This window comes from Staurois parvus, unplaced genomic scaffold, assembly GCF_062004578.1.
Source record: "Staurois parvus isolate SC_StPar_1 unplaced genomic scaffold, SC_StPar_1.0 ptg000080l, whole genome shotgun sequence".
NCBI classification, from domain to species: domain Eukaryota; kingdom Metazoa; phylum Chordata; class Amphibia; order Anura; family Ranidae; genus Staurois; species Staurois parvus.
In genome coordinates, this window is record NW_028317876.1 from 6,120,843 (window position 1) to 6,134,632 (window position 13,790).

Genomic DNA, 13,790 nt, shown 5'->3' on the forward strand with positions numbered 1-13,790 from the left:
AATATTTTTTTTTTTTTTACACAAAATTGTCACTTAAATGATTTACTGCTCACACATGCCATGGTTATATGTGGAATTACTCCCCAAAATACATTCTGCTACTTCTCCCGAGTATGGGGGTACCACATGCGAGAGACGTTTTGGCAGTCTAGCCAAGTACAGGACCCCAAAATCCAATAAGCACCTTCAGTCTTTTAAAGGGCTTTATTTTTTCATTACACTTCCAGACTACCTATCACAGTTTCGGAGGCCCTGAAATGCCAGGATAGCACCTAACCCCCCCAAATTACCCCTTTTTGGATAGTAGACGCCCCAAGGAATTTGATAAAAAGCACGGTAAGTATTTTGCAGATCTCATTTGTTGCCACAAGTTTTTGGAAAATGAAAAAAAATAAACATTTTTTCTATATTTCAAAACCTTGTGAGAAAAAATGAGATCTGCAAAATACTCACCATGCCTCTTTTTAAATTCCTTGGGGTGTCTACTTTCCAGAAAGGGGTCATTTGGTGGGGGTTCGGGGCTATCCTGGCATGTCAGGGCCTTCAAAACTGTGATAGGTAGTGAGGAAGAGTAATGAGGAAGTTACGCACCTTCAGGCTTTCAAAGTGGTCATTGGATTTCAGGCTCCTGTATGTGGCTAGGCTCCCAAAAAGTCTCACACATGTGGTATCCCCATACTCAGTAGAAGTAGCAGAATGTATTTTGGGGTGTAATTCCACATATACCCATGGCTTGTGCGAGAAATAAATCATTTAAATGACAACTTTGTGTAAAAAAAAAAAAAAGTTTTTATCATTTTCCAGAAACTTGTGGAAAAAAAATAAATCTTCCATGGACTCAATATGCCTCTCAGCAGATAGCTTAGGGTGTCTAATTTCCGAAAAGGGGTAATTTGAGGGTGTTTGTACTATCCTGGTATTTTAGCACCTCAAGAAATGTGATGGGCAGCCAGAAAGTAAAAGCTATGTAAATTCCATTATCTATACCATAGTTTGTAGACACTATAACTTTCACAAAAAGCAATCAATATACACTTATTGGGATTTTTTTAACCAAAAACATGTAGCAGAATACATTTTGGCCTAAATTTATGACGAAATTTTAGGGGTTTTTTTAGATATTTTTTATGACCAAAATGAGAAAATATTGGGTTTTTTTTCTGGTTATAGCGCCAAAAATAAAAAGTGCACAGGTGATCAAATACCACCAAAAGAATGCTCTATTTGTGTTAAAAAGAGGACATAAATTTCATTTATTTACCGTATTGCATGACCGCACAATTGTCCGTTAAACTAGCGCAGCGCTGTATAGCAAAAAAATGTTGTAAATTGCAGTATCTATACCATAGACTGTAGACGCTATAACTTTCACACAAAGCAATCAATATACACTTACTGGGATTTTTTTTACCAAAAACATGTAGCAGAATACATTTTGGCCTAAATTTATAACTAACTTTGAGTTTACTATATATTTTTTATAGCTGAAAGTAAAAAATATCGTTTTTCTTCAAAATATTTGGTCTTTTTTTGTTTATAGCGTGAAAAATAAAAAGCGCACAGGTGATCAAATACCACCGAAAGAAAGCTCTATTTGTGTGAAAAAAGGACATAAATTTCGTTTAGGTGCAGCGTTGCATGACCGCGCAATTATCAGTTGAATTAGTGCAGCGCCGAGTAGCAAAAAGAGGACTGGTCATTAAGGGGGGTAAATCCTCAGGAGCTCAAGTGGTTAAAAGAAGCATTCATTTACTTACCTTTGCAGCAGCCTATTTAAGAAAAAGCAGCAGATTCTCCGGTCCTTAGCCCATGCAAGCATTCAGCCATCAGATGAGTCAAGGGATTTCTACTTGGCTATCTTAAAGTGGAACTTTACTCACCTCAGCTCCAATGATGAGGTGTCTCACTGCTCCCCGACCGGCTGCTGACATCTTCAGGCAGGCGGCTTCTGGGTCTCGATAACTGGCCTCTGTCAGTGGATAATGTCACTCCCGCGCATACATGGGAGTTCAGTCATATTCGGCATTACCAAATGTGTATAGTGAGCTGCGCATGCGTGGGTCACTGTATAGGGGCGGACAGGCATGTAACTAACTTTAATGCAAAAGAGACAAAGCATGTCTCTTCTGCATTAAAATTCCTGCCTGTTCACCATTTTTTTTTTTAACCTAAAGTTCCACTTTAACATTGGCTTGTACTGTATGTCACTATAGGACAGGTGGAACCACAGTTCACAGGACACTAAGGTTCCTGTGAACAGGGAATTCAATAAAGGCCTGAAATCCAAAAGTGGAATTGCCAAGAAGTAATTTCACCATTTTGGAAAAGATATTTGCAAATATTCTATAACATAATCTGAAATCTTACCTGTCCTTTGTAACCCAGTGCAGTCAGAACTTCCTATAAACTTTTTTTTTTTCCACTTTGGTGATTCAGACTGTCAGTTGTACAAATGCTTATAGCATTTATAAGACAACAAATAAAAAATACATTTATATTTTAAATTAATGGAAAACCTTTGTATATTTCATACCACCAGCAATGTTTATTTAGAAAAATAAAAACTGTACAGAGGACTATTATGATTGTCTTAGTGTTATCAAGTGAATATTGGCGTTAAATTCCACAGCTTCGGCTTGTCAGCTTTTAGTATGATGTTAGGTTCACAGTCTTGTAATTCACTGGATTCAGTGACCTAAAGAGAATTGTACAATTAATCCAAATAGTTGAACATATATGAAAATATTGGTTAAACTGATAAATCAGAATATATATATATATATATATATATATATATATATATATATATACATACATACACATACACACACATACTTTTTTTTATTGCCAAAAGTATTGGGACACCTGCCTTTACATGCATATGATCTTTAATGGCATCCCAGTTTTAGTTTGTAGGGTTCAATATTGAGCCCACCCTTTGCAGCTATAACAGCTTCAACTCTTCTGGGAAGGCTGCCCACAAGGTTTAGAAGTGTGTCTATGGGAATGTTTGACCATTCTTCCAGAAGCGCATTTGTAAGGTCAGGCATTGATGTTGGACGAGAAGGCCTGGCTCTCAGTCTCTGCTCTAATTCATCCCAAAGGTGTTCTATCGAGCATGAAATTGTCCAAAATGTCCTGGTATGCCGACACCCTAAGGGTCCCCTTCACTGGCACTATGGGACCAAGCACAACCCCTGAAAAACAACCCCACACCATAATCCTCCCTCCACCAAACTTTATACTTGGTAAAATGCAGTCAGGCAAGTACCATTCTCCTGGCAATTGCCAAACACAGACGTCCATCGGACTGCCAGAGAAACGTGAACGGTCACTCCAGAGAACACATGTCCATTGCTCTAGAGCCGAGTGGCGTCGTGCTTTACACCACTGCATCCGTCGCTTTGCATTGACCTTGTGATGTAAGGCTTGGATGCAGCTGCTCGGCCATGGAAACCCATTCCATGAAGCTCTCTACACACTGTTGTACTAATCTGAAAGCCACATGAACTTTGGAGGTCTTAAGCTATTGACTGCAGACAGTTGGCGAATTCTGTGCACTGTACGTTTCAGCATGCTGACGCCGCTCAGTCATTTTACATGGCCTACCACTTCCTGGCTGAGTTGCTGTTGTTCTCAGTTGCTTCCACTTTGTTAAAATACCACTAACTGTTGACCATGGAATATTTAGTAGCAAGGAAATTTCACGGTTGGACTTATTGCACAAGTGGTAACCTATCACAGTACCACACTTGAATTCACTGAGCTCCTGAGAGCGACCCAGTCTTTAACAAATGCTTGTAGAAGCAGTCTGCATGCCTAGGTACTTGATTTTATACACCTGTGGCCATGGAGGTGATTGGAACACCTGAATCCAATGGTTTGGGGAAGTGTCCCAATACTTTTGGCAATATAGTGTGTGTATATATATATAGTGACAGTGTGGTGACCTGTCACAGTGTACAAAGGATATTTCACCCGGAATTCTCAACAAAGCAGGTTGAGGGGCTCCAGGGTACTTGTTTAATGCAGAGGAAACTGGCTTTTCACTTTCCTCATTTGGTTGTAAAGTCCATTTTGGGACCTGAAGCCTGGAGATTTCAAAGTGATTTGGGAGGGATGAAATCTCCAATCCTCGTACCAGGTTTTGGGAATGGCCAGGAGACTGATTGGTCAGGTGTGTGTGGGCTTCGTCTAGAGTCAGGACCAGGGTTCTGGGCTCCACCCTCCCGAAGAGTCCATGTGGGTGCAAGGGAGCAGCCACAAATGTGCATAGTGGCACAGAGAAGTCTGACAGAGGGCCCAAGCCTGTGGGCTGGAAAAACAGGAGTGCTGAGAAAAGGTGCTAACCCAGGTACAATGTGTTGCATGTGATGGTCAAGAGGACCGAGGCATGAAGCCTGAGCAACGGTGCTGCTAAAGAGAGCCAGGAGGCTGAATCTTTGTTTCTGTTTGCATTGATGGTGGATACCCCTGCGTGGGAAACCTATGGTGTATGGAACTTTCTTTTAAATAAAACTGGGCAAAAACGGCCTTTAAAAAAGAAGGAAGTCAGTGACTGTGCTTCAAAAGTTCTACTCTTAGTGCTAGTTCCCACAGTATGTAAAGTTGTGTTCAAAATAATGGCAGTGTGTTGAATAAGTGAATAAAGCTCAAAATCCGTCTAAAAGCCTTTATTTCCATACACACAAATGCATTGGGAACACTACACATTCTATTCCAAATCAAAACATGAAGAAAAATATATCAAATTTGTGTTGTTCCTCTAAAAAAATTTAAGAAAAGTGAATATTAGACTGTTCAAAACAATAGCAGTGTTTGTATTCTTCTTTACAAACTCAAACATTCACTATATAAACTGAAAAATGTTTGAAGATTTTGCTTTCCTTAGAATCACTAAATTAATATTTAGTTGTATAAGCACTGTTTCTGAGATCTGCTGTACATCTGTGTTGCATGGAGTCAACCAACTTCTGGCACCTGTGAACAGGTATTCCAGCCCAGGATGATTGGACTACATGCCACAGTTCTTCTCGATTTCTTGGTTTTGCCTCAGAAACTGCATTTTTTATGTCACCCCACAAGTTTTCTATTGGATTAAGATCCTGGGATTGGGCTGGCGGCTCCATAACATCAATCTTGTTGGTCTGGAACCAAGATGTTGCACGTTTACTGATGTGTTTGGGGTTGTTGTCTTGTTGGAACACCCATTTCAAGGGCATTTCCTCTTCAGCATAAGGCAGCATGACCTCTTCAAGTATTCTGATGTATTCAAACTGATCCATGATCCCTGGTATGCGATAAATAGGCCCAACACCGTAGTATGAGAAACATCCCCATATCATGGTGCTTGCGCAACCATGCTTCACTGTCTTCGCAGTGTACTGTGGCTTGAATTCAGTGTTTGGGGGTCGTCTGACAAACTGTCTCCGGCCACTAGAACCAAAAAGAACAATCTTACTTTCATCAGTCCACAAAATGTTGCGCCATTTCTCTTTAGACCAGTCAATGTGCTCTTTGGCAAATTGTAACCTCTTCAGCACGTCTTTTTTTCAACAGTGGGACTTTGCGGGGGCTGCTTGCAGATAGCTTGGCTTCACATAGGCATCTTCTAATTGTAACAGTACTCACAGGTAACTTTAGACCTTCTTTCATCTTCCTGGAGCTGATTGTTGGCTGAGTCCGCGCCATTTTGCTTATTCTTCTATCCATTCGAATGGTAGTTTTTCGCTTTCTTCCACATCTTTCAGGTTTTGGTTGCCATTTTAAAGCATTTGCGATCATTTTAGCTGAGCAGCCTATCATTTTCTGCACTTCCTTGCTGACAACATTTGCTGCCTTCCTTCCTTAAATAAGGGCAATAATTGCCACCTGTTTTTCAAAGAATGAATGACCTCACTAATAGAACTCCACACTGCTATTATTTTGAACATGCCCCTTTCAATTAGTGATTCAATTACACAGAATCAGTAGCATGCATGTCATGACTGTTGGGTCTGTTGGATTTCTATTACTCTACTACACCTGCTAGTAAATTATTTGCCATGTAGAAATATCATTTCTACCAAAAACAGTGATTGATCAGGTTAGTGATGTCTGACTGCTATTATTTTGAACACAACTGTATGTATATATGTGAGGGGTGTACCCGCTGCTGTGAGATAGTGTGTGTGTGTGTGTGTATATATGTATATATATATATATATATATATATATACATACATACATACATACACACAGTGAAGGAAATAAGTATTTGATCAGTCTAACAGATTATGCACTGATTTTCATGTTTATGAGGGAAATAAGTATTTGATCCCCTTCACAAAACATGACTTAGTACTTGGTGGCAAATCCCTTGTTGGCAATCACAGAGGTCAGTCATTTCCTGTAGTTGGCCATCAAGTTTGCACACATCTCACAAAGGATTTTGGCCCACTCCTCTTGGCAGATCATCTCTAAGTCATTAAGGTTTGGTGGCTGACGTTTGGCAACTCAAACTTTCCGCTCCCTCCACAGATTTTCAATAGAATTAAGGTCTGGAGACTGGCTAGGACCTTAATGTGCTTCTTCTTGAGCCACTCCTTTGTTGCCTTGGCCATGTAATTTGGGTCATTGTCATGCTGGAACACCCATCCACAACCTATTTTCAATGCTCTGTCTGAGGGAAGAAGGTTCTTGCCCAAGATTTGATGGCACATTGCCCTGTCCATCATCCCTTTGATGCGGTGCAGTTGTCCCTTTGCCTTAGCAGAAAAACACCCACAAAGCAGAATGTTTCCAACACTGTGTTTGATAGTTGGGATGGTGTTCTTGGGGTCATAGGCAGCATTCCTCCTCCTCCAAACACGGCGAGTTGAGTTGACACCAAAGAGCTCAATTTTGGTATCATCTGACCACAACACTTTCAACCAGTCCTCCCCTGCATCATTCAGATGTTCAGTGGCAAACTTCAGACAGGCCTGGACATGTGCTTTCTTGAGCAGAGGGACCTTGCGGGCACTGCAGGATTTCAATCCTTGTCGGCGTAGTGTGTTACCAATTGTTTTCTTGGTGACTGTGGCCCCAGCTACCTGGAGATCATTGACAAGATCCTCACATGTAGATCTGGGATGATTTCTCACTGTTCTCATGATCATTGACACTCCACGAGGTAAGATCTTACATGGTGTACTAGACCTAGGGAGACTGACAGTGGTTTTCTTTCTTCCATTTTCAAATGATTGCACCAACTGTTGTCACCTTCTCACCAAGCTGCTTGATGATAGTTTGGTAGCCCAGTCCAGCCTTTTGTAGGTCTACAATCTTGTCCCTGACATCCTTGGACAGCTCTTTGGTCTTTGCCATGGTGGAGAGTTTGGAATCTGATTGTTTGATTGCTCCTGTGGACAAGTGTCTATTATACAGATAACAAAATGAAATTAGCAGCACTCCCTTTAAGAGACTGATTCTAATCTCAGCTTGTTACCTGTATGAAAGACACCTGGTAGCCAGAAATCCTGCTGAATGATAGGCGATCAAATACTTATTTCCCTCATAAACATGCAAATCAGTGCATAATTTGTCAGACATGATTTATTTTGAATTTTTTGTTGCTGTTCTGTCTCTCAGTGTTACAATACACCTACCATTCGATTTTTAGACTGATCATTTCTTTATGAGTGGGCAAACATTCAAAATCAACAGGGGATCAAATACTTATTTACTTCACTGTGTGTTTGTGCGTATGGCATTTTTTTTTCAGGTCTGTTTACATTCAGCTGTCAGCGGGAATACCCTGCTGGCAGCAGAGGTGAGTCACTGGTTGTTAACCACCTCCCGCCCGCCATATAGTAATATGACGGACGCAAGGTGGTTCTCTCGTTCTGGGAGGACGTCATATGACATCCTCCCATTCTCAGCGTGCAGCACGGCGATCGGCGGTGCGCTGTGTCCCTCGGACACAGCGGATCACCGATCACGAAAAGAGCCGAAGATGTCGGCTCGGTCATGTGATCAGCTGTGTCCAATCCAGGGGCGGACTGACAACTCATGGGGCCCCCGGGCAAAAGGGGATCATGGGGCCCCTGTGTCCTTGCCCAAGCTCAAAAAGCCTATGAAAAAGGTACCAGGGGCATCTCATGGGGCCCCCTACTGGCCTCGGGCCTTCGGGCAGTGCCTGAGTTTCCAAATGGTCAGTCCACCCCTGGTCCAATCACAGCTGATCACATGTAAAACAGGGAAATGCCAGTTATCGGCATTTCTCCCCTCTCGAGCTGTCACGCTGACAGCTTGAGAGAAGAGACGGTAATCGGCTTTCCGCGGAGGGGACATGTACACTGATCATCAGGGCACTGATGATCAGTGTGCTCTGATGATCAGTGTAGCCCCAGCAGCGCCACCTGTCAGTGTCCATCAGTGCCTTGTGTCAGTGCTCATCAGTGCCATATCAATGCCACATATCAGTGCCTACCAGTGCATATCAGTGCCACCCATCCGTGCCAGTCAGTGCCACCTATCAATGCCAATCAGTGCCACCTATCAGTGCTGCCAATCAGTGCCGCCTAACAGTGCCAGTCAGTGCCGCTTAACAGTGTCATGTATCAGTGCTGCCTTTCAGTGCCCATCAGTGATGCCTACCAATGCCCATCAGTGCCACCTACCAGTGCATCCTCATCAGTGCAGCCTAATTAGCGCACATCAGTGAAGGAGAAAAATCACTTATTTACAAAAATTTTATAACAAAAACTAAGAAAAAAAAGTTTTTTTTTCAAAATTTTCAGTGGTTTTTGGTTTGTTTAAGAAAAAAGAAAAACCCAGAGGTGACTAAATACAGTGGGGCAAAAAAGTATTTAGTCAGCCATCTATTGTGCAAGTTCTCTCACTTAAAAAGATAAGAGGCCTGTAATTGGCATCATAGGTAGACCTCAACTATGAGAGACAAAATGAGAAAAAAAATCCAGACAATCACATTGGCTGATTTGGAAAGAATTTATTTGCAAATTATGGTGGAAAATAAGTATTTGGTCACCTACATACAAGCAAGATTTCTGGCTCTCACAGACCTGTACCTTCTTCTTTAAGAGGCTCCTCTGTCCTGCACTCATTACCTGTATCAATGGCACCTGTTTGAACTTGTTATCAGTATAAAAGACACCTGTCCACAACCTCAAACAGTCTCACTCCAAACTCCAATATGGTGAAGACTAGAGATGAGCGAATCGAACTCGGCGAAGTGGAATTCGTTTCGAATATTAGGAAAATTTCGATTCGCGTCGAATCCGAAAATTAGCAGACTTCGGATGGAATCGAAATTTTTCCAAAAATGGCGGCGACATGTGCGGCGACGGAGCAGGGATCTCTGGGAAGGCGCGCAGACAAGGCGCGCTGACCCATAATGCATTCATTCATGACATGTGATCGCATTAGCCAATCAGCAGCCAGCCAGCCAGCACTGTGTAATGGTGGAGCTATAAATTGCGGCCATCTTACAATTCTCCATTTGCCTCTGGTCATTCAAGAGAGACAGATCTCTCTGTATTAGGGACACAGAATCGTTACTTAGGGACACAGAACCGTTACTTAGGGACACACAATCGTTACTTAGGGACACAGAACCGTTACTTAGGGACACAGAATTGTTACTCAGGGACAGACACAGAATTGTTACTCAGGGACAGACACAGAATTGTTACTCAGGGACAGACACAGAATTGTTACTCAGGGACACAGAATTGTTACTGAGGGACACAGAATTGTTACTGAGGGACACAGAATTGTTACTGAGGGACAGACACAGAATTGTTACTCAGGGACAGACACAGAACTGTTACTGAGGGACACAGAATTGTTACTCAGGGACACAGAATCGTTACTGAGGGACACAGAATCGTTACTCAGGGACACAGAATCGTTACTCAGGGACACAGAATTGTTACTCAGGGACACAGAATTGTTACTGAGGGACACAGAATTGTTACTCGGGGACAGACACAGAATTGTTACTGAGGGACACAGAATTGTTACTCAGGGACAGACACAGAATTGTTACTGAGGGACACAGAATTGTTACTGAGGGACACAGAATTGTTACTCAGGGACAGACACAGAATTGTTACTGAGGGACACAGAATTGTTACTGAGGGACACAGAATTGTTACTGAGGGACACAGAATTGTTACTCAGGGACACAGAATTGTTACTCAGGGTCAAACACAGAATTGTTACTGAGGGACACAGAATTGTTACTGAGGGACACAGAATTGTTACTCAGGGACAGACACAGAATTGTTACTGAGGGACACAGAATTGTTACTGAGGGACGCAGAATTGTTACTCAGGGACACAGAATTGTTACTCAGGGACACAGAATTGTTACTCGGGGACACAGAATTCTTACTCGGGGACAGACACAGAATTGTTACTGAGGGACACAGAATTGTTACTGAGGGACACAGAATTGTTACTCAGGGACACAGAATTGTTACTCAGGGACACAGGATTGTTACTCGGGGACACAGAATTGTTACTCAGGGACAGACACAGAATTGTTACTGAGGGACACAGAATTGTTACTGAGGGACACAGAATTGTTACTGAGGGACACAGAATTGTTACTCAGGGACACAGAATTGTTACTCAGGGTCAAACACAGAATTGTTACTGAGGGACACAGAATTGTTACTCAGGGACAGACACAGAATTGTTACTGAGGGACACAGAATTGTTACTCAGGGACACAGAATTGTTACTCAGGGACACAGAATTGTTACTCAGGGACACAGAATTGTTACTCGGGGACAGACACAGAATTGTTACTGAGGGACACAGAATTGTTACTGAGGGACACAGAATTGTTACTCAGGGACACAGAATTGTTACTCAGGGACAGACACAGAATTGTTACTGAGGGACACAGAATTGTTACTCAGGGACAGACACAGAATTGTTACTGAGGGACACAGAATTGTTACTGAGGGACACAGAATTGTTACTGAGGGACACAGAATTGTTACTCAGGGACACAGAATTGTTACTCAGGGACAGACACATAATTGTTACTGAGGGACACAGAATTGTTACTGAGGGACACAGTAACAATTCTGTGTCCCTCAGTAACAATTCTGTGTCCCTCAGTAACAATTCTGTGTCCCTTAGTAACAATTCTGTGTCTGTCCCTGAGTAACAATTCTGTGTCCCTCAGTAACAATTCTGTGTCCCTCAGTAACAATTCTGAGGGACACAGAATTGTTACTGAGGGACAGACACAGAATTGTTACTGAGGGACACAGAATTGTTACTGAGGGACAGACACAGAATTGTTACTGAGGGACACAGAATTGTTACTGAGGGACAGACACAGAATTGTTACTGAGGGACACAGAATTGTTACTGAGGGACACAGAATTGTTACTCAGGGACACAGAATTGTTACTCAGGGACAGACACAGAATTGTTACTGAGGGAAACAGAATTGTTATTCAGGGACACAGAATCTTTGAATTAAAGAGTATGTCAGACAACATGCAGAGGAGTGGCAGAGGAGGCAATGTTTTAGGAGCGAGCAGACGTGGCAGCAGAGGAAGGGGTCGAGGCAGCACTAGTCGCAGCCAGAGGCCAGTGCCCCCGGTGTCATCCAGCGGTCGTGTCTCCACCGACAACCCTGCCGTCATCGATTGGTTGGCTCGGTCGTCTTCCTCTTCCCAGGTCACCTCTGACACCTACAGCCAACGGTCGGTGGGTACGTCAGACACAACCGTTAGTTGGCATGGCCCGGGAGCAAGCCCACTGAAATCACGTGTCCTCTACCTGCCCCTGTCCTTTGGTGTTCCCTCACCAAGCGAAGTATCGCATGCTGTGGGCTCAGCCCCACTGTACAGTGAGGAAGAGCTAACAGAGGGCGGTCAGGAACGGGGGGAGACATCCGCCTCTTCAGCAGCCAGGCGAAGAAGTACTGGCGAGGAGAGTGGCTCGGTAGCCGGTCTAGAGACAGGTCTGTCTCCTGACCCACACGCAGCCGAGGGGGCTAGTAGTGAGGCGGAGACCCTAATTGATGATGATGAGGCTGATCGCACTTGGCAGCCTCGTCGTCATCAGGCTATTGCTTCCGCATCATCAGGAGAAGAGGGTGGCAGCTTGGCAGCGAGCAAAATAGTCGGTGGGTTGCCCAGGAGGCAGCAGGGTCGCAGCAGTGTCAGTGGAGGCAAACGGCCACGGAGTACAGCACCAGCTCCACTGCAGCCTACCACCACGGCCAGTAGTGGTGCCGGTGTGCACGGAGGAAGTAGCAGTCAGCCAGTGAGGAGTAGCGGGGGCAAAGTTTCCTACTCGGCGGTGTGGCAATTTTTCGTCAAGCCGCCCGAGGAAGTAAACGTAGCCGTATGTCGACTATGTGGCCAGAAAGTCAAGCGTGGCCAGGGAGCCCATGTCTCCATCGCCACACTCTGCCATGTGCCACTTTCAGGTCTCCTCACACTGCTGGTGTGTTCCATTTTGTCATAGGGTGCTGGCAGATTACGGGCCTCCCATTGCTGCTGCCAGGCCCGTAATCTGCCATGGGCCCCTGTACCGCCTCCTCATGCTGCTGCCAGGTCCAGAGTCTCTCATGGGTCCCTGTACGGCCTCCCATTGCTGCTGTCTCCATCGCCACACTCTGCCATGTGCCACTTTCAGGTCTCCTCACACTGCTGGTGTGTTCCATTTTGTCATAGGGTGCTGGCAGATTACGGGCCTCCCATTGCTGCTGCCAGGCCCGTAATCTGCCATGGGCCCCTGTACCGCCTCCTCATGCTGCTGCCAGGTCCACAGTATCTCATGGGTCCCTGTACGGCCTCCCATTGCTGCTGTCTCCATCGCCACACTCTGCCATGTGCCACTTTCAGGTCTCCTCACACTGCTGGTGTGTTCCATTTTGTCATAGGGTGCTGGCAGATTACGGGCCTCCCATTGCTGCTGCCAGGCCCGTAATCTGCCATGGGCCCCTGTACCGCCTCCTCATGCTGCTGCCAGGTCCACAGTGTCTCATGGGTCCCTGTACGGCCTCCCATTGCTGCTGTCTCCATCGCCACACTCTGCCATGTGCCACTTTCAGGTCTCCTCACACTGCTGGTGTGTTCCATTTTGTCATAGGGTGCTGGCAGATTACGGGCCTCCCACTGCTGCTGCCAGGCCTGTAATCTGCCATGGGCCCCTGTACCACCTCCTCATGCTGCTGCCAGGTCCAGAGTCTCTCATGGGTCCCTGTACGGCCTCCCATTGCTGCTGTCTCCATCGCCACACTCTGCCATGTGCCACTTTCAGGTCTCCTCACACTGCTGGTGTGTTCCATTTTGTCATAGGGTGCTGGCAGATTACGGTCCTCCCATTGCTGCTGCCAGGCCCATAATCTGCCATGGGCCCCTGTACCGCCTCCTCATGCTGCTGCCAGGTCCAGAGTGTCTAATGGGTCCCTGTACGGCCTCCCATTGCTGCTGTCTCCATCGCCACACTCTGCCATGTGCCACTTTCAGGTCTCCTCACACTGCTGGTGTGTTCCATTTTGTCATAGGGTGCTGGCAGATTACGGGCCTCCCATTGCTGCTGCCAGGCCCGTAATCTGCCATGGGCCCCTGTACCGCCTCCTCATGCTGCTGCCAGGTCCACAGTGTCTCATGGGTCTTTGTACGGCCTCCCATTGCTGCTGTCTCCATCGCCACACTCTGCCATGTGCCACTTTCAGGTCTCCTCACACTGCTGGTGTGTTCCATTTTGTCATAGGGTGCTGGCAGATTACGGGCCTCCCATTGCTGCTGCCAGGCCCGTAATCTGCCATG

At 44.9% G+C, this 13,790-nt stretch overlaps 1 protein-coding gene across 1 annotated transcript in view; it reads right to left on the reverse strand.

Annotated features, from left to right (window-relative positions):
- Positions 1-2,517: 2,517 nt before the first annotated feature.
- The window catches only part of LOC149469172 (cilia-and flagella-associated protein 96-like), a 37,359-nt gene continuing 26,086 nt past the window's right edge, over positions 2,518-13,790 (reverse strand). Inside the window, exon 8 of the mRNA XM_089669600.1 lies at positions 2,518-2,695. Coding sequence (XP_089525726.1) covers positions 2,647-2,695 — 49 coding nt within the window. The 3' untranslated portion in view covers positions 2,518-2,646. The remainder of the gene's footprint in view (positions 2,696-13,790) is intronic.